The sequence below is a fragment of the Stigmatopora argus genome, chromosome 1, assembly GCF_051989625.1.
Source record: "Stigmatopora argus isolate UIUO_Sarg chromosome 1, RoL_Sarg_1.0, whole genome shotgun sequence".
In the NCBI taxonomy this organism is placed as follows: Eukaryota; Metazoa; Chordata; class Actinopteri; order Syngnathiformes; family Syngnathidae; genus Stigmatopora; species Stigmatopora argus.
The window spans coordinates 16,445,763-16,467,564 of NC_135387.1; the positions used below are offsets into that span (position 1 = coordinate 16,445,763).

Here is a 21,802-nt window from a genome sequence, read left to right on the forward strand (position 1 = left end):
ACCATTACTTAAACTTTTCCGATAGTAGCATAAATGGTGGCAATGTCATACTTAGAATTTTTATTGCGACTGTACTGTCTAACTTGTAACTGTTTTTTTTCCTGTATCTGCATTCCCCCCCCTTCTTGCTACTGTCACAATGAAATTTCCCGAATACTGGATGAATAAAGTTATCCAATCCAATTCTTCAGTCGTAACCTCATATTTTTGGAATTGTTCACTTGGGTAAATTAGAACACACCTGTCTGGAGGGAGCCAATCAATGTGGTTTTGAGAGTCCTAATTTTGTATGACTCTACAATAGTTGTGTCCATGTGTGAGCCCCAATAACAGATGATACGAACAAATGGCATATTTTTCAGACTGCATGTAATCCAGTGCACTTTATATATGAATTCAGGATCTGTTTAAGGGTCTCAAATCTATTTTGTTGGAGGATAACTGTATTATACTGCTCCAGTGCTGAAGACACACATTTATCATTCATCAAACCATAATTGAAACAATAAAACAAATAAAGCAATTCATGAATAGAGCAATTATTAAGATCTCAAAAGATAAATAATAAATGACCAATGCAGCACTAATGCACCTTCAAGTGCACCTCGTGTATGAAAACAAACATATTCATTGATGTTGTGTGTTGTATTCCGGTGATGCTTATAGCTTGAAAAATATGGAATGCGTTGTATAATTGGTTTCTACATTGATTTAGAGGCCCGTCTAATGAATTCAATAATGTGCAGTGTGGTCTGCAATGGCACGATAATATTCGCTCGCATTCTTGTAAAACTCGCTATTCCAGTACATTTAACCATCAATAAAAGGCACCTAACGTTGAAGTTTGTCATTACACTAAGTGAGCCATGATTTTCTTTCTCACGCCAAAAGTGATTCACAAATGTTTTTCCCAACGCATTACAATTACCTGCTGTAGTCAAAAGAGAAAAAAAAAATGCGGGATTCGGCTTACAAAACAGATGGCCTTGCATAACCGGGCTACAGGCTAAAGCTCGATTCTGAAAAGGTTATTCAAGTCACGTAAAGAAAGACCACGATGGCCTTGAACAACCTAGTGACTCCAAAACAAGTGACAAACAATAACAGTACTACTAATAACAATCTAATTTCCTCTGAACTCGTAATAGTAGTCGTAGTTCTGTTTGTTAATTGTTAAAGCAGCAGCAAAAATAACATGTATCCGTCATCCTTGTTTTTGTGTGTTTTTCTTCTCTCTCGAATGATTTTATCCCTTTTGTTATTGGTAAAATAATCGTAAAGTTTAGTGGAATCATTCCCACACGTACGTAACTTAAACTGAATTAGACTCACTCTTTGGTAACATGAAGGCAAATTGCAGCAGAGCCTCTGTAATTAATGGAGGCTATAAGGAAATATGGTTAAGAGTGATGATGAAGCTGCCATTTTACGGTTCAAATAATTCTCTATTTTTCATGATTGATCAAATCCATAACGCATGCAAAATGATTAAATGCAACATCTATTGCAATCATGACAGCATAACTTGAGGATGAATGTTTCCAGCATCCTCCATCCCTTCTCGGATTATAACCTGTTGTTTTCTGACATTTTAAAGGCAGGACTTCTGAAGCAACTCTTTTTGTTTTTTTCAGAGGAAAAAAATACACAACACACTCTATTCTATTTATTCTAATATTGCAACAACTTCTTCTTCGTTCTTGTTTGTTCTCACGGTAAGAGCTATATATCAAACCACCAAAATAAGGCAAAATCCACAAGGTACAGTCTTCAAAAATAAGGTCCAATCTATCTTAGTACTGTAAAAGAGTAGTGAAGAAAGACCCATTTATTACTTTTGAAGACATTTTCAGACTCAATTTACTGTTTTCATTTAAATAAACCATTCCAATATGATAAAGTAACTGTCACAAGGTATTTCTCTTTGAGATGTTTATCGTTCAACCTTGATGGCTTTTAGTCTAGTGGGAAAATAAATGTAATGAAGGATAATCAGAAAAAGCTCGCTGATTACTTGGCTTGAATATTGAGGGGCCACAAGAGAAATGAATGCAGTAATTCCACCACTTGACTCAAATTGTTAGAATCAGAAAAATGATGAGTTGCCTCCAGTAACGCCCCATATAATCTAACTCAAGGGAACATTTTTCACCGTGTCCAAAAAGTATAGGGATCAATACTTAATCAGCACCCAAAAATTGGACAACGCACAATGAAAAATTTGAGAAATTTGATACAAGACGTCGTGTGCTTCTGTCAGCAGATGACTAAGCTTTTAGAAACGTTTTGGGATTTCACGCGTGGAAAAGCATGAACTTGAAAAGTAACATTGTGAACCTGAATGGTCGACAAGCTCTGTCAATCCTTTTATCGCCTTACAGGGGCCATAGACTTTCGCATTTTTAAGGTGCAAGAAGTAATACTTTTAAGGTGATAACAAAGAATGACAGTTGCAGACAACATAAGTGCGCTGATGACGTGCACTTACTGTCATGTTTCCATTACATTACAATGTGCTAGCGCAGGGGAGGGCAAACTATTCCACAAAGGGCCGCAGTGGGTGCGGGTTTTCATTTCAACCCATTGAGAGGGCACCTTTTCACCAATCCGGTGTCCTACAAGTGCAATCAGTGGATTGCAGTCAGGTGCTTCTTGTTTTCTGCAGGAATCTCGTTGGTTAAACTGTCTGTGCTATATCGGTTGGAACCAAAACCTGCACCCACACCGGCCCTCGAGGACCGGTTTGCCCATGCCTGTGCTAGCGTGATACTGGGACAGTAATGGCTGATAAACATGTTAATTCATACACAAATTGTTTTCCCTTCCCTTGTGGAGTGTGGAGTTTGAATGTTGTCCCTGGTCTTTCATGACTTTTCTCTGGGTACTCCGGTTTCCTACCACGTCCAAAAAAACATGCATGCTATGCTGGTTCAACACTGTAAATTGCCCCTAGGTACGAATCTGAGTGGGAATCGTTGTCCGTCTCCTTGTATCCTGCAATTGGCTGTCAACCAATTCAGAGTGTCGGCTGGGATAGGTTTCAGCACCCCTTGCAACCCTTCTAAGGATAAGCGGCACAGAAAAATGAATGAATGAATGAACGGACACACATACAGTTGGAGATCTCACTGACAGACACTCTGGACCAACCAATGTAAAATATTTGAATTTATTCAATTTCAGAATATCTTGGTAGGCACAAAAAAAAAAAAAAAGCTCGATAAACTACTCTGTGGGCATTTTCAAATCAAACTCAATTTACACAGTATACCTTGCTTTTAAGGAAAAAGAAAGCAGAAAAAAATGTCACAAGGTTTGAGGTCAGGAGAGCTAGCATCCCATTCAAGGTGAGTTGCTTTATTCAGCGGATGCTTTGGAGAGTGATAAAGCTCTACCCATACTGACTTCAGGTTGTTCAAATGCTTCAATCAAAAGATCATGATACTTCTTGTGTGCAGTGATTTTTTGGGGGGTGGCAACCCTGTATATAGGTAGATGTAGAAGCTTGCAAGGGTAAGGGGGTGTTGGGGGGCATAAGAGCTTTTAGGCTGTATGCGTGAATGTAATCACATGTATTTGTGACCCCTGAGACTGAATTGTATTGACCTCCATGTCAGTTGTAATGGCGCTTACATTCATACAGAAGACGTCAAGAAATGTTCTGCCTATGGCTTAAATTGTTTGAAACTTGCAATGCACCTCTAAAGTAAACTACTCGTTTGATCCCTCTGTGTTGTCATTCATTTATGTTCCCACGCATTCAGGCTCATACTGTAGAAGCAGGTTAGAGTCACTTTTGAGCAGATGCTCTAGTGAGTACCTGAAAATTAATGCACTTACACTGAGAGAAGAGGGACTCAATTTAGATAACTGTGCAGGCTTGAGAAAATTGAGAAAGTCTCGATTCCTGCCACGGCAGAGGTATCCTGGAGACAAATCATTTTAATGCCGAATAATTCAGTAAACCTCAGTCCATGACTATATGATTGCTCCCGGTGTTGTAATACCTATTGAACAAATTAAGATGACTCTCGCCCTGAAGGTTCTGTAAATTAACAAGCTGAAAGACGTTACTTAAGCAAACATGTATTCCTGTGTTAATAACTAAGGTGTCCTAACTTCTCAAGTCAGCAAACAAAGACTATTGGGCAATTCCTTGCCTGGGAGAACACATGCTCTATAGGGGGAACACTTCATTAAAATTCTTAGAGCAAAGAGAATGCGTTGGGAATAAATCAAAACCTATCCTACGCATTATTTTCTTCTATCAGCTATCATGCTAACTACAAAGAATTTATATAATATGCTGCAGCTCTGTGGCATTTGATTAATGTGTATTAACATAAATAGAACACAATTTTTTTATGCTTACTCCTGTCACCTTTTTATGCTTGTAAACACCTCCAGGCTGTGCTTGACATACCAGTTAGATAGTATAATGTATACAGTCTTTGAAAATAATATTTGCAACTTGATTATCAAAGTCTATGCTCAACAAAGATTTTAAATTGTCATTAATGGATGATACACGAGGTGATGCTGGTCAAAATAATAGTATATGGTTGTATTTCAAATTCTCCATTGCAAGTAATTCCATTTGGAATAATTATTTCCCAAGTCAGCTGGGATAGGCTCCAGCACCCCCCGCGACCCTAGTGAGGATAAAGCGGTTGACAAAATGAATGAATTAATTAATTTTCCGACTGTTTACATTATATAACACATGATAACTTTGATTGTGATATTTAAAGTATACATTTTGACATGACGTATTATTTAGGGTTTGGAGTCCATGGCATGGGGTTGGTTTGAAATTGTTATAAAAAGAGGAACTGGTGGTGCGAATAAAGTATTGTACTAAAGCACAGCAAATGCACACGTATAGATTCAAATACTACTTTAATTGTATACCGTTCACTAAATTAAACTCCAATCTATGTAGGGACAGACTCAAATGCACTGTCCTCTTAGTAGCAAAAATGTGACGCATGACAACCATCAAATGTATGCTTGCGGTTTGAAGGAAAAGCGCAGTGAGCCTCTGTTGCCCAGATGCAAGGGTGCAGTCATTGAGTGGTGCAATTGTTAATTACCATTAGCCTCTTAAATAATGCACAGTCTCCTTTATAGCTCATTACCCATCTTTTTGGCAGCAGTGAAAAGCTATAAAATACATTTGCCGTGGTCCGCATAACCCATGCTAGACGGTGTCACTTGATTGCAGCGGTTCTTTCAGAACTTATGTATTGTTTCAGGACCACACTGGGTGACAGTTTTTCCACATCTGCCCTACGGTCCATTGAGACAGCTGCTCATACTGCAGTGAACATACCGTCACGATTTCTTCTGTGTGTCAACTGGGCAAGCAGCACCACAATGTGTGTCATAATAATGAGTGGCACTTGTGCATGTGCTAAGGTCTATTTGATTATAGACACTACTACTCTAAGATCCTGTTGATTTTAATAGCAGTTGTGGCAATAGTTTCTGTCCTCAACCATTAGATTATTTTCCTGTGATTGTAGGCCATGAGTTCAAACCATTTCAAATAGAAGTGATTAATCTTCAAGTATTCTAGGTTGTAGCCTTCTGTTAACTGAACATCTAGTACTTCCATTTCATGGTTCAAGAACTTAGCTTTTTTTGCTTTAAGAAAACAGATTGGCTCAAGGTTAAATGGTTTGCTAGGGCAGTCATTATCGTGTAGCACGTGAAGACAAGTTGGACAGAAAGAGAGAGCGAGAGAGACGAAGTGAGTCAAAGAGAAAGAGACTTTCAGTTTCTTGATTTTCTTTGAAAAAAAAATCACACAGTATCAAGCCAATATCAAATAAAAAAATGTCTTGAGTGCCTACCAGGAGCTTTCCACCAAGTTATTCAGTCTATAGAAAAGTCTCAATAAGAAGTGACTTTTTTTTAAATTGATTTTTAATTGACTTCATTAAGGAGACATTCAAACCCTAAAGCTTTTATCCAGCAAATCATCAATTTTGTTACCTTTTTATACATGTTGACCTCTAGCTAAGGTATTTCTTGATAGGTCAAGGAATTATCGTCAAATCATTATTATTGTTATCATTATTATTATTGTTGTTTTTAAGTGAAAAATCTCTAACCTTTAGAAAGCAAGAATATAACACAAGAGAAACCCCTAACTGACCATATTTTAAATACAAATGGAAAATCATACACGCGTACTCCAGTTGAACTCTTTTGGCGTGGTGATTCCCAAACAGGGTATCGAGGTACACTTGTAATCATGAAACTTGTCAAGGATGATGGCGGAATTTCAATTTCATTAACCTTCTCTACAACGAATTATTTGCAGAAAAGCATGGTGGACATTCCCCCAGAAGCTATGCCAACATGATTGTTAACATTCAGTTTCGCAATTTCTAGCCTTGCTTTTTTTATGTTTCACACTGCTCAAAATTGTTGATAATGCTGTTGAACCCACACTGGTGAGAGAAATATACAGTATTTTCTTTGACAAAGGATTACTGCTGCTTTGAAAATTGTCTGACTTTCTTCAAAATGTTATATAATTTTTACATTATTGGAAATACTGAAAGTCATTTATGGGACCATTCTTTTCATTAACCAAGGGGTCCCAAACACATTTTCCTTCAGTGTATTTCAAAGGTTTTTATTTTTTGGCTTGTGTAAAGCCTAAGGGTGAAGGTAGACACTCTAATATCTGTTCCTTGTTATGCGTTACAATGGCAATGGAGCGTGTAACTGGCTCACGTAACTGCTTGTCATTTCATTTTTGCCTTCTATCAATACTGCAGTGCAATTAGAGGGGCATCTCATTGAAACAAAGCTGTGTTTCTTGTTCCCCACATTGTTGAATTCACTGATGTGTTGCATGATGCTCTGCTGCATTGCTGTTATGCAATTTAGAGGGCTCACCGCCATGCTGAGCTCTTATTTAACGTTAACCAAATCTTGTTGTTGTAAAAGGAAGTACAACTTAGTGGGAATATGCTTATAGTTAAATCAAATCAATATATAAATAAATAATAGTGGATGAATAATAACATTCAATTAATATCAGCCACCATATGGTACAGTGGTTCTTCCGCCTGACTTTGATGTGGGCACTCTGGGTTTGATTCCCACTCGGTGGGGGTATGATTGTGAGCGAGAGTGTGAGTGGTTATACAGTATTATGAAAAAAGGCCTCACACACATTTGACCTAAATGTACATTTCCACATTAAAATTTAGTAATTATAAATCTGGTTTGATGTATGGAGGTGGCAAATATTTTCATTTCTGTGATAACTGCAGTTTCAAGTACTTTTTGTGCATAATTTAAAAAGGCATCGGGCCCCATTCAAAATCCTGCTCTCAGCAGAAAGTTGCTGTTACTTCGCACAAGGACATTCTTATCGGCCATAATGACTTTAGGCTGCCTGCACGCGTCAAAGTCACAATGAAGGCTGCCATTGCTTCTTTTTTTTCTTTTTTAATGTCTCTTCTCAAACTCTTTTGTTTCAAGCAATCATGCATGTACGCTTTATGAAAAGTACAAGTAGTTTTAAGCTCATACACCCATCAAATTCTGGCTGCTCAAGAAGATTAGTTGGATATAAGACATCCCTACAGATTTATAGCAACTTCTTGTCAATCAAACAGAGAACGCAAGGGATGAGTTTCCTAAACTTGTCTTGTATGAACACCGTTTGAATGAACAACCTCTTTCACAGAAACCGCAATAAAGCCCCAGAGTACAAGCTGTAACAGATATAATTTTTGCACCGCTTCTTAAAATTTCCTCTCTTTAATCAACCTTTTAATCAAAGTAAGCTACTCTTCTGAACAATGTGTTGAATGACCTATTTTACTCAGGCTCAATACATGTTCAACAGGTGCTGTCTTTATTCTTAAAAAGGGTCATGGGATTCACACATGTATTTAAAAAAATGATTGAACCGCAACATCATTGATTGAATGCCCAAGTGCTATTTTTTAACACACTTCTTTAAAAAAAAATCCCTAGTTGCACAGCCTTAAGAGTGTGTATATTGTGAATACTGGGTATAGTAGTTTTCTGAGAATCTACTGAAAATGTGGATTAATCTGGTGAGTCTGCTAATATTTTGAACACTACTGTAAATGCACGTGATTTTCCGCAACTGGAGAGCAAGAAGTGATCCCTTCACTTTTATCACATTTTTGTTCCCTGCATAATGTGCACTGCGTATGGTTACTTAAAACACGGTTTAGGTTTTCAAATTGGGAGGGTCAGGCTAGGGTTAGAGATTCAAAGTAGGGTTTAAGAAATGCTGTACTAATTTTGTAGGTTAATCCAGATGCTCTTTTCCCTCCCTTTCTACTTTATAAGGCTTAGTCGGGCTTAATTAATTTATTCTGTAATTATCATCTCCCGTTGGCTGGAGCAAAGGTCTATTCTCTTAAAACTAACTCACCATGGATGAATTACAGGCGACAGACAAGCCACATGGAAGGAGTTGTGGACACTTAAATGAAATAAAAAATACATAATAACGATAGGACTCCAGGTTCTAGGGTTTCTATCCATACAAATTTAACCAAGAAGAATATTATGATGGCAATACATAAAGTAAAGAATTTGATCAAGAGAACGTTTGAATTAGAACAGGGCTGCATCTGAGACTGAAAATTTTACAAATTTAGTACGTTTGAGGACTTTAAGTTAGCGTTTACTCTATTTTTGGGATGGGTTGTAGACTACACAGAATCATTGCTAAGTGTGTAATTTGATGGCCTTGATCCTTTCTGATTGAAATGCAACATTGGTAGGATAACACAGCTTGATTCTCCATCTAACAGCCCAGTGTGTTGAGTGCTTCAATATTTTAATCCTGTTTGCAGTACCATTTTGGCCATTAATCTCACATATGGTGCCTTTAACTCTTTGTCTGCCATCACATACATGTTAAGTCCCCTGATTTGATCGGCAGACTCCAGATTTCTTGCAGAGTTTTCATGCCTCCCTATTATCCAACTAAATCTCACAATTCTTTAAAAACAAATACTGGTACTAAATGTAATCTGTCAATCTCTTTTCCAATCATGTTGAGTGTGGTCCGTTCAATCACCAAACTAAAGTCACGCAATCACGTGCTTCAACAAGTTGATCTCATTCATTGTGAGAAATTCATTCATTGTGAGGATCCAGGAGAGTAGCAGACAAGCTAGAAGGCTGACAATGTTGTTACCCACAGAAAGAAGATGATATATGAATCGATTTATCATGGCAAAAGGAATTGTCTTGGTTGAATAAAAGTGACAGAGGAGTAACTCTTGCTTTTGTTTAGATCTGCTGTTTGCATATCTCAAATGTCCACAGTGGTAAAAAAGAAAAAAATACATTTAGAAACAAGATACACCATCGAAGAGCAGTGAAAATATGTGGAGTTTCAAAAATTAAAAAAATGTATTAATTCTAAATTGCAGGAATAGCATAATTGCACTTGGCAAACAGAAATCTCCCTATTTTGAATTTCTACTACTTAACAGATATGCCATTGATGGCCCTAGAAATCCAATCCATTTTGAATGGCAGGGCTGGCACCCAGCATCATTCGCTGGCATCATTGGCACCTCCTCGTGCCCTATGATTGGCTGGCCACCAATTCAGGGTGACCCCCACCTCACATCGGCTGGGAAAGGACCCTTTTAAGGGAAAGCAGTTCAGAAGATGAATGAATGAAACCAGCCTACTCTGGATGTTTTAGGGATGTGGGAGGAGACCGGAGTACCTGGAAAACCCACACAAGCATGCAAACTCCACACAGTGAAAACCAACCTAGGATCAAACCCATGACCCCAAAACTGTGAGGCCGGCGCACTAACCACTCACCCACCCGGCCAACACCCTAGGCTGGTTGAACTCTCTAAATCAGCGGTCCCCAAACTTTTTCTAACCGCGGATCGTTAAAGCTCTTTCTATTTTCTGGCAGACTGGCTAATGGGGAGCATGACCGGACGTTTGGTCGCCGGACGTTTGGTCGCCGGACGTTTGGTCGAAAAAAGTCCGGCGACCAAAAGTCCGGCGACCAAAAGTCCGGCGACCAAAAGTCCGACGACAAAACAAGGTAAAGCAACATGGTCTACGAATCAATCAAAGCCAACAATGGCCCTGAGCAGTTTCACTGAGCGGACGTGTGAGTGTATAAGAGTTTGTATGTACATGAGTTGTCCCCTTAGGAAGGGACGTCAGTCAGGGTCTTAACAAGTTCTCCAACAAAACACAATAAAAGTACGGGAAATTTGAAGCTTTTCATTAGCCTAATAATTAATAGGGTATTAAGTATGATTAAATAATAATTCGCAGTTTGTATTTAGGGAATTTGAGCAATAATTTTAAATGGTAATTATCAATAACCTTCCGGGCGACCAAACGTCCGGCGACCAAACGTCCGGTGACCAAACCGAGTGGGTGGTCACCAATGGGGAGGGTGACAACTTAAGACAAAATTTTGCTGGGGGTGGGGTAGTTGCACAAACGACGTCCACGATGCTAAAACAACAACAACAACAAAAGTCTCAAGCATAATGGCAATTATTCATTATCATTATAACAACTTTTCTCATTTCAAGTAGGAGGGCCAGATTGAAAATGTTAATGTTTATGACTCTGATGGAACGGTGCAAGGTGGTTCGCGGACCGGTCCCGGTCCACAGACCGGTGGTTGGGGACCCCTGCTCTAAATTGCCCCTAGGTATGAGTCTGAGCGTGGATGGATGGATGGATGAATGAACGAATGAATGAATGAATAATACTACAACCCATACCAAAATGTCTCAAACACGCAATACGAGTTCCTGTTATGTTGGTCCGCGTGCGCACAGGAAGTAGCAGTCCAATAAAGTACCCAGACCCCCCTTTATGCTCGTGCGCTATGTTAGACGACTGGCGAGCACAACCCAACTCCCGTCAATCCGCGCACAGTCAGCCACACGCGAGTCACGCTCGGTCGCGAGAACCAACATCCTACTAGAGCTGCTGGGATCCTTTACCCCGGACCAATCTCTTGTTTCCCAGTCTCGGAGAAGAGGAAGGGGAAGAGGAAGAGGAAGAGCACTCGGAAGGCTCTCGAGGGTAGATTAAAGGAAGCGTGAGAAGAGTTTCTTTCCACACTGTGTTGCTGAGAGGCTGACAAATGTCCGGCGTAACATGGATATCCGAGGAGGGGTAGGACTCAACAATCACCTACTTGGACATGAACGGGTAAAAAAAGCACACACAAATGTATCCGATTGCCATTCATTTTGATTGTGAACCATTTGTATTGCTTTTCCTTTTATGAGTCGAGCTTTAGGCTATCGTAGTTGATTTTGAGTGAAGGTGGGGGGGATTCAGCCCGGAATGGTCGCGAGGTAAATTTACAGTCCAAAAACAGGCACATAGACTAGTTTTATTTTTATTTTTATTTTTTTGTGCAAATAAACATAACTTCAGAATAAAATCTGCTCACACTGATTCGCCCAAAGACAAAGTTTCAGCGATGCACATATGTATTTGGAAAAAGAAAAAAAATCAAATCAGAATAATTTTTCCTTTTTGCTTAATTGGCTTTCCCCCCTCCCACAGGAATAATGACAGAATGCAATCATTCAAACACTGTACCTTTTCCTTACCAGTGTTGTGGGTGCGATTCCCAGTTGCTTAGTGAAGCACACTCACCCCTGTACTGGTTGCCAGCCAGTTACACTTTCAGAAACAAACATTAAGAGACAACCCTCAAGCAAAGGAACCCCTGAGAGACACAGGGTGTACGTACATCATAAACGAAGGCAGTAGACAACTTGAAATGATAACCTCTGAACTGTAAGCGAGTGCACCAACCACTCAGCCGTTGCATGGCTATGCATTGTCGGACAAAAATAGATATGTATTGCTACACTTGTTGTAGTAAGGAATCCAGTTTATTGACATTTCCTATAACTGTGCAACTTTGTGTGAGAGGTCACAAATGCACCTATTGCTCCCATGTAGTGCTTTCTGAACTCATTTGCTGTCAGTAATCGAGGGGGATTGGACTGACTCTGAGCTCATCATCTCTCCCAGTCATTAATTGCACTGAGCTCCGAGCCTGATTGCTGTCAAGATCACCCCAAAAAGTTTTTCCACACAAAATCTCTCTCTTTCCTCAATTTCTATTCTTTCTCTCTTTCTCTCTACCTTTCTGTCTTTTGATCTGTCTGTTTTTTATCCCAACTTTTTCAGTAAATGAGAGGTACTTTTCATCTCTACTATAAAGAAGGGCAGCAAAGGAGGAAAAACAGTATTAAATGCATATTAAAAAGTCAGAAGGCAGCCCAGTGGCCTCACAGTTGGAAGGTTCGCTCCAATGTCGGTCCTCACTGTGTGTGAGTTTGCATGTTACCCCCGGTCTTGCATGAGTTTTCTTCAGGTACTCCAGTTTCCTCCCACATCCCCAAAACACGGTAGGCTGGTTGAACACTCTAAATTGCCCCTAGGTATGAGTGTGAGCATGAATGGTTGTCTGTCTGTGTGCTTGTCCCCTGCGAATGGCTGGCCTCTGATTCAAGGTTTCTCCCGCCTGGTACCCGTAGTTAGTTGGGATAAGCTCCAGCACCCCTTGCGACTCTTGTAAGGATAAGCAGTTCAGAAAATGAATGACTGAATAAAAAGTTAGATTAAGCCATTGCCACTTACTACCAACCCTATTCATCCTAGGCCCATATAACAGTTAGAATACCACCGTGTGTTTAGACTCCAGGGATTATTGTCTAAATTTAGTTTTTTACAACCCCAGAGAGAGGCTCTGCTCTGAGATTGTACTTTTCAAAAAGTGGTTATATTCAGCACAGTGACTTTTGTTCTTTGTACATCTTACTTCATGTACAACTCATTCAAGTTCAGATCACAATACTCATTTGGACAGCTCTTTCCACAGGCAGTGCAAGTACACAATATTAAGTGTTGTTGTTGTTTTTTGTTTACAGTACTGGTTGATGATTAACCAAAACCAAACAACAGCCAGCATTATCACACGAAAGGGGGAGGATTTTCAAACCGAAAGCAAATTCTATTAAACTTGACTAATAACAAAACAGCTACTGTGGGACCGAGAGGTATTACGACTTTAGTATATCGCACAGGATCAATCAATAAGTCTATATAGGCTTGGGTGAGTATCGTAAAGATCAGCATACAACATTTTTGTTACAGTTGCAAGACGCAATCATAGTATTTTCTAAAAAGTTGGATAGTCTTAAAGCTAAAAGTATTTTTTGTATTTAAAAAGGAAGGGAAAGGACTAATCTAAATTTGAATGAGATGTAAATGAGTGTATACAAAGATGCCATCAACAATAATGCATTTATCAAGAACAATGATAATTGTTAATATTTTGAAGAAAATAATATAAATAATATTGTACAGAAAATTCAAATCTAGAGATATCTTGTAAATGTCAATTAAGCAGGTCAGTTGACTCAATGTATCTAAGAGACGGCAGCCAGCATATTTGTATAGACCACATGCCAATGACTGGCATTATGTTGCTGTTTGATTCAAGGGAAATGAGGCCCCAATATACTAACAGCAGATATAAAATGCTGCAACTGTATTGTTCATCAATCTTGTTTGATGTTTATGTATTGGGTAACCTTTCACCAGCAATTCATAATTCACAAAGAGAACCACCCTTGTAATACGAACTCCAAGCAGAAGAGACAACACTATATAAACTCTCATCTATCATTTTTGTCCCATATCGTTCAGAATTTCTGTTGCGTTATCTATACTATACTATGGAAAAATACTAAAGATTAAACATGGTGCAACCCTTAATCTTTATGTTTGTGACACTCTTTCAAAATTATTAATATTGACTACGATACAATCATGCATTTTGTTGACATGATATAACTCTGCGTGTCATGATTCTTTTCAACAAATCACTTTGAGCGTAGATGTGCATATCCTTCTTTGCCAGTTCCTTGTGAATAGCTGCTCTGGCTAGTAAAATCTCAATTTTATGTTTAAATCCAGTATTGAAGTGCCAGGTGTCTTGGATGTGCTTCAATTCAAGAAGTAAAATGCTTGTTTTCATTTTATTTATTTATTTTTTGAATGTTGGCTCCTTGGATTTTTTTTCACCGTTTAAGTGCAATATACATGACAGTTATGCCTCATATTTTGCAGTTACTGGGCAACAGACCCATCCAAACAGCCCACTGTTAGATTATATTATATTAGATTGGATTAAAACTTTATTTCATCCTGTATTCGGGAAATTTCTTGATGGCAGTAGCAAGACAGACACAAGACATGAAAATTGAAAAGCCGCAAAGTTGGGTTTTGCCCAGATTTAGTCTGTGCTTGTTTGCCCCATCCCCAGGATCAATTTTGAAATTGTGCCAAACCAGACAGAACCAGACTGACTTGGCATGCATTTTGGACATGGTGATTTCTACATACTCCCCCACCCCACCACCCAAATTTCACTTCAGTAACAAAAAAAACTGAAACAAGTAATTTGGATGAGTAAATAGAGATTATTTTGACTTTTGTAACAAAGTAAAAATAAACATGTAAAGGTAAATTGCATTCAAATTATCAAAATATTATCAGCACATTGCCTGTTTTGTACCTTTTCACTTCCAATTCAATATTTTCATTGGATTTGGAAATTCGCTTCCACAATTCTGGACTGACATCAAAGAAGCATATTTCCATTTGAATAGGAGTAGTCAGTAATTGGCCCCTTTTCCAGTATTTGGTGAGAAAGTGAGGTCTGATCTCATGCTGCACATGACTCCTGTGAGGGTGCCAACAGCATTCAGTGAAATGAGCTGCTCTCTTTGCTGAGATGTTGAAGCTGCAGTCTGTCTCATGCAGCTTTTCATCTAACAGCACACTGTGCCTGCTCTCTTTTGCTCTATTCAGCCACTGTAACATTTGAAACTGAACTTTGAACTGTCAAAAATTACTGAAATGGCCTGAAAAGGAAATGACAGGCAGGCAGCACTCGGTTCACTAACAAGCACAATGCATTTGCTGTGACTGTTGTATGACAAAATATAGATGCTTCAGCTACTCAACACTTTGAAACTGCAGTCACAAACATTTTTTTTCATTAGCAGTAGCACCTGAACTGACAACAAACTATTCAATTTATTTTATTACTGCATCTGCCACTATTCTGCTACTATATTAAAGTAGAACTTTTAAAAAAGATAACTTATGGTAATTATCAAGTTAACATTTGGGACGAACTACACTTTCAAAAAAGGGGCATTTTCATATAATTACAGTCACCTGGAACACCAAATTCATTGATCCTTCTATCCACTATGAATATATTACACGGATCAATCTGGAAAAGCTCCAATTAGACCATTTTCGGGAGAAACCTTCAGAAATATGTGGCTGCTGATTAGATGATTGAGCTTTTCCTCAGACTCACAAAACCATTGATTCCAGTATAAAAAGCTTTTAGAGGCATTCTTTGATCCTCTTTTAATGAGGAATTTAAACTTTTTATTTTATTTTATTTTTTAGAAAAAACAATTGGGAAACTGACCTATCTATAGAGTGGCCCTGCGGCCGAGTGGTTAGCTCGTCGGCCTCACAGTTCTGGGGGCAAGTGTTTGATCCCAGGTGGGTCCATACTCTGTGGCATTTACATGTTCTCCCAGGCTTACATGGATTTTCTCCCGGTATTGTGGTTTCCTCCCTCATCCTAAAAACATACAGGGTAGGGTGGTTGAACACTCATAATTGCCCTTAAGTATGAGTGTGAACATGTATAGTTGTCCGTCTCCTCGTGCTCTGCGATTGGCTGGCCACCAATTCGGGATGTCCCCTTTTTGGTGCACGTAAGTGTTTGGGCACTTAAGGTTATTGAGACGGTACTGTATGATGAATCACTGAATCAGACAGGACTGACATGTTTGCAAGGGTATCATTATAGTATTTCAAATGAAAAAGCAGCAACACAACAACAAAGGTTATTATAAATAAAATAACAATCACACCACTTCTCTTGTCCTTTGTGTATTTACAAGGGCATCCTTAACAGTGGCCTAATGCTTTACAAGATCAAATAGAGGGCGCCCATTAATGCCCTAATGGAATTACCCAGCTTCATAATGGTACATAAATTTTGACATTTTATCTTCAGCCATGGCTCATTGTGTTCAAATATGGACATGCAGCTGCAAGCAGGGATCACTTTTCAACATACAGTGATACCAGCTTTATGCGTTCCGGGACTGAGCTCGTATGTCGATTTGCTCGTATCTCAAATCAACGTTTCCTATAGAAATTAACTAAAAACAAGTATATTCATTCAAACCCTCTGAAACCCCCCCCAGCAAAAAACAGGATATTGGAATGGAAAAAAACATTTAGATTTGTTTTCATTCACCCTCTATTAACAGAGTAACAAATAACTATTGTTTATAATGTTATAAACATTATAACAATTAAAACATTAAAAATTAGATGGATTTCGCTGAGGGGAGATAGAGAGAGAGAGACGTTTTGTACGGCAACGTGCTCGTAACATAACATAAACAAATTTAAATGAACTTGGATTACGATACATACACACCAAAATACATTTAATCTAACCATACACTAAACTTAATTCCAATTTTGTTTTGAATAAGGTAAAAAAAACTTTCTTCGCCGGGGTTGGCTATATTTGCCCTGCCTCCACCCTGACTTTCAGCTGCAGTTTTTTAAAGGAACCTATCGAGGGTTGTTTGCTTCCCTTCAAAATATTCCGAAAATGATGCACACAAATATCCTCACAATAGGATAACGCACAACCACTTGCCAACGGGAAGTAGCATACTCTTGTATTGGCGAGCAAGCTTCGCCACGCGCACACCATTCTGCACTTACTAACGGGGCAAGAAAACACTGAAAAAAATGCAATGCTCCGCCCAGTGCTCATAGAGACATTTACACGAGGGAGTTGCGGCGAGATGATGTTCTCATAAGTATGCTCGTATATAAAAAAAATGTTTCGTATTTCAAGGTAAATATTTGCTCGAAATTTTACTCGTATCTCAAATTGCTCGTATGTCAAGGCACTTGTATGTCAAGGTATTACTGTATGCCATTCTTCTTGTAATCGGGGTGGGGAGGGGTTTCGGGACGAGTCCTCATAGAGCACCCCTGTGTGGAGAAATGATGGAGGTGGCATATGATGTGTCACATCCATGGCTTTTAGGTTTGTATCAAAACACTATTAGTCTCTTTTGGTTTTAGCCATTCTTCTAGGCTCAGTCTTGGCAGGTGGATATGTTGTATGTTCCTCGACTGACATCCACTGTGAGGTGTTTCTAAAGAACAAAACTTAGTCGTCGAACACAAAACCTCAGTTCAAACAAGTTTAGAGCATAAACTCATTGGCCTTATTATTAGTCAAATCTACTAGATGCAAACATAGCTCGGCTTCAGCCTTTACCAAAACTCCAATGCCACTCACATAGTGGCTATCAAAACAGAGCTTTTTTTGCAGTTTAAATAAGTGAACACTTGCACTTAAGGAATTAAAATGCTTTGAAATCTATATTTATATTGATTTGACTTTTTAAACTGAAATATCCAATTGGAGGAAAAAAAACGGGTGGGACTTTTTTTCTGATTGTTTAGCACGTCTCAGAGCTCTTAGATGAACGTTCGATCCTTAATTCCTTTTATTTGATTTTTGACTATCATAGGTCACTAGAAATATGTATCGTTAATGGTACTGAGTCTTGAGTATTTTTCATTATCGAAAATGTTGGTATTGTACATGTATTCTGGCGGAGTACATGCATCACCTGAAGAGCATTATCGTTAATGGTACATTTATGTATGGGGCTGTGTTGTGATGTTGTGCAGTGCCCTCAATTATTGAAACACAAATAGAACTCAAGCAGTGTAATGTTTGTAAAGTATAGTTTAACTGATCTGATAGAATACCAATATCTGAACTAACCTGTCAAAGGGTTGCTGATGTTGCATTATGATTCATGTGTGTGGAGTCACGTTTACTGGCAAACTCATTGAAATTAAGGGTAGAAAATGAATTGAAATAACCCGCAGACAGTCAGAGATATGTGGTGGGGGGAAAACACTGATTGAGCAGGTGTCTGCAGATGAAGTGAAGTCACAGATAAGGTGATAAGATGCAGCTACTATGGCCATTTTTACTAGTCTTGTCTCGTTTCTGCATCGAGTGGGTGTCTGGTCTCATTCATGATTCAGTGCTTGAGGGTGTGTGCTAGATTGAGAGAGAGCGTGTGTGTGTGTGTGCAATGCTCTAATATTTTGGTGTGGATTTTTATCTTCATCTGTACAAGAGGCACCTTTCTATTAATACACCCATGAGCGCTGAAAACCTAATAGTGGGAGAGCGAACAGTAGTACTAGAGGGTCAAATAAACTGGAATCACTCTCCGACTGAGCTACATTTGGAGTTTGTCAGTTTAACCTGATGTTGTTGTAAAATGAGAGCAAGAAAACAGGTGGCACTCAACAATTAATGGCTTTGCATCAACAGAAACTATTGCATTCCAAAGTCAAGTAAAATATTTTTATACAGTAATCGGTGACATTCCTTCAAGTATAGTATTTAAAACATTTATTCGTACATATAATTTTATGATTCATTTTCTGATTCAAAATTTGAAGTTCCACTGTACTTGAATCACTTATTATTATTATATTTTAATTCAGTTTAATTGCATTGGGAAGCTCAAAGAAAACTCCATGGGGGTGCTATCCCAGCTGACTTTGGGCACAAATTGGTGGGCAGCCAATCGCAGAGCACGAGGAGGCAGTTTCACGCTCACACACAAGCATACTGAGGGGTAATTTAGATTGTTCAACCAGTTTATCCTGGATTTTTTTGGAATGCGGGAGGAAACCGGAGTATCCAGAGAAAACCCACGCCCAGGGAGAACATGGAAACTCCACACAGGAGGCCACCTTGAAAAGGTGAATGATAATACTTTAATTGTAGGTCAATCAATGTCATTTAAAAAAATGTATTACAGCTTCATTTACGGACATTAAACATAAGGATTTAAATGTGAAAATTATCTCCAGAGATTAACACTAATAACGGCATGATATATAGAAAATGAATGAGCTTGCGCTACCAGAGTCTGAATTTCGAGACATTTGCTCTTCATTACAGTGTACAGAATATGTATTCAGCGAAGGTCTTGCAATGATTTCCCCCTCGGAGGAGAAGCACTTAAAAAAAAATATCCGAGAGCATAAAAAGTGATTTGAAGTCTTTGTTTTATTATTTAAAACTAACATTTATTTAAGACATTGGCTTTGTAATAACCGCTAGATATGTTGAAGAAAAGACTACACTAATTTCCATAATGGGATTTATGGACTGAACGTGTTGCTTTTTTATGATTTTGACCAATCAAAAGGAGTGTATGTGATAACGATGCAGGAGATACTCACACTCAAATCAGTATGCTCCCTTCTGCATTTCAAAGATAACTCTGAAAGTCTAATATTTCGTTTGTAGCTATTTTTCATGGCCTGCTTTGCTATAGACTGCAGATTATTATTGTTTTCACTACATCCTTTTTTTCTAATCACTGATTTCTTGGTACTCACACATTTATCAGAGTACATTTCAATGTTGTGTGAAGAGTATGTAGTATTTCTTTCATTTAATTTAATGTTTTTTTCAATTTATGACTTGTTGGTCAGACGCAAATATTTAATCGATTCTTTATCGATGATAGTCCTGGCTGTCAACATGTTTGTGAGGTTTTAGACAAATTATGTAGCACTATGATCCGTGACAGTAGGAATGTCATTAAATTCATCGCAACCTTCATTTTTTTCGGCCTTAGTTCGGGATACCTCAGAGATCAGTCTCAATAAAAATGATATTCGAAGGATTACAATTTTTGTGCTGCACAGAGGCCGTGATTTGCTCTGCCACTGCTGTGTAATGATAAGCCATTTTGATCTAAAATATTTTGTCTTAGTTTGTACAAATTGTTTTTATCTCTTTTTGCACAGCAGCCTGATATAACATGCATTATGAAGTATAATTAAACATGTAATTGATTTTGCACAAATTCATCCACAGATGGACTATCAATATATTAATCAGTGTCCACTTGTATTTAACATTCCAAAAACATGCATTATAGACTGGTTGAACATCTACATTGCCCTTATGTATGAGTGCGAGCACGAATGCTTGACCGTCTTCTCGTGTCCTGCGATTGGCTGGTAACCTATTTAGGGTGTCTCCTGCCTGCCGTGTGAGGTCGATTGGTCGCCGGTCTTTTGGTCGCGGTCTTTTGGTCGCCCCAACCGGCGACCAAAAGACCGACGACAAAACAAGGTAAAACAACACGGTCTACGCATCAATAAAAGCCAACAATGGCTATGAGCAGTTTCACTCTGCCGACATGTGAGTGTATTAGAGTTTGTATGTACATGAGTTGTCCCCTTAGGAAGGTACGCCAGTCAGGGTCTTCACAAGTTCTCCAACAAAAAACAATAAAAGTCCGGGAAATATGGAGCTTTTCTTTAGCCTAATAATTAATAGGGCATTAAGTATGACTAAATTGTAATTCGCAGTTTGTATTTAGGGAATTTGAGCAACGATTTAAATGGTAATTATCACTTACCTTCCGGGCGACCAAAAGATCGGCGACCAAAAGACCGGCCACCAATCGATCGTGTACCCCTACCTGCGCCTCATAGTTAGCTGGGATAGGCTCCAGCACTCCTTGTGACCGTTGTGAGGATAAACGGTACAGAAAATCCATTTATGTAATAAATGAGATTGTAGTTTGTAAGTCATTAGTATTTTGAATTCACTTCTAATGTCTCCCCTTTTTTTCTTCTAACAGGACAAATGTATAAGTGTTTGGAAAGGACATCGAAAGTATTTCATATGCATATGATTGGATTTGAGTTTACATCGACCTGAGACCATTAAAATGGTGTTGCTGTGGAAACTGTCACTGTTGCTGTCATTGCTCGACTGCTTAGCAGGTAAGCCTTCTGACTGGCTAATATATTTTGTATTGTTATGTTACGTTTTTCGTATTGTTATCATAATGAATCGTTCGTTATCGATATATTGGTAACATATCTTTAAACTGCTGGAAAGATGGAAAAAAAGAGTAAGGTTTTATTACAGCCCGCATGCTCTTAGTAAGGCTTCTTATTTTAGGTCAATGTGAATGTCTTATCACAAGCATCTACAAGCAGAGTTACTTCTGCTTTGGGGATTAACTGGGGAAAAGTTATAGCTCGGTTTCCCTCTAAAAATAAAACATTCCCTCTGTCATGCAGTTGAGAATTGGGCCTAACATTTTAAAACGTACTTGAATCATTACTCTAATTGAGATCGCATTGGCAATAGTAGATAATTTTTTCCCACTCCTCTTGCTTTTAATTACACACCTAATTTTTGTATTTAAAAAAAAAGTACTGGATTAAATGTAAATTATTGTAGTGTCGGAGTTTAAGGATAAGAGCAAGATAAATTAGAGCTTTGTAGCATGAGTACGGTTTATCTAAGAATGACTACTACCTTTCAGGGTTCTCTAGGGTTGTAGATAACCAATTCCTTCCTTGTAGCTGAGCGGTAAAATAATTATCATCCTTGCATTTTACTTAATCTTGGTGTATTTGATCACGCGCACTTTCACAGCCTTTGCAATTAGGATGCTTTCTCTGTAAATCTCATGTAAATTATGTGTCTCTAAGTGTCTATTAGGAGCAGTGGGTCAGTATGGAATTAGAATCTGCACTAATGTTTCGGAGCTCGGTTTTATAC

The 21,802-nt window shown here is 38.5% G+C and overlaps 1 protein-coding gene across 4 annotated transcripts in view; it reads left to right on the forward strand.

The window, feature by feature from the left end:
• Positions 1 to 21,802, forward strand: part of cntn3a.1 (contactin 3a, tandem duplicate 1) — a 69,458-nt gene that overhangs the window by 1,174 nt on the left and 46,482 nt on the right. For 3 of the 4 annotated variants that reach the window (XM_077603513.1, XM_077603541.1, XM_077603531.1), the window contains exons 1-2: positions 10,904 to 11,223; positions 20,868 to 21,012. In XM_077603513.1, the coding sequence (XP_077459639.1) occupies positions 20,958 to 21,012 (55 nt within the window). In that variant the 5' untranslated portion in view covers positions 10,904 to 11,223; positions 20,868 to 20,957. Of the gene's footprint in view, positions 1 to 10,903; positions 11,224 to 20,867; positions 21,013 to 21,802 lie in introns of those variants that run through there. The other variant, XM_077603520.1, reaches the window with a different exon arrangement.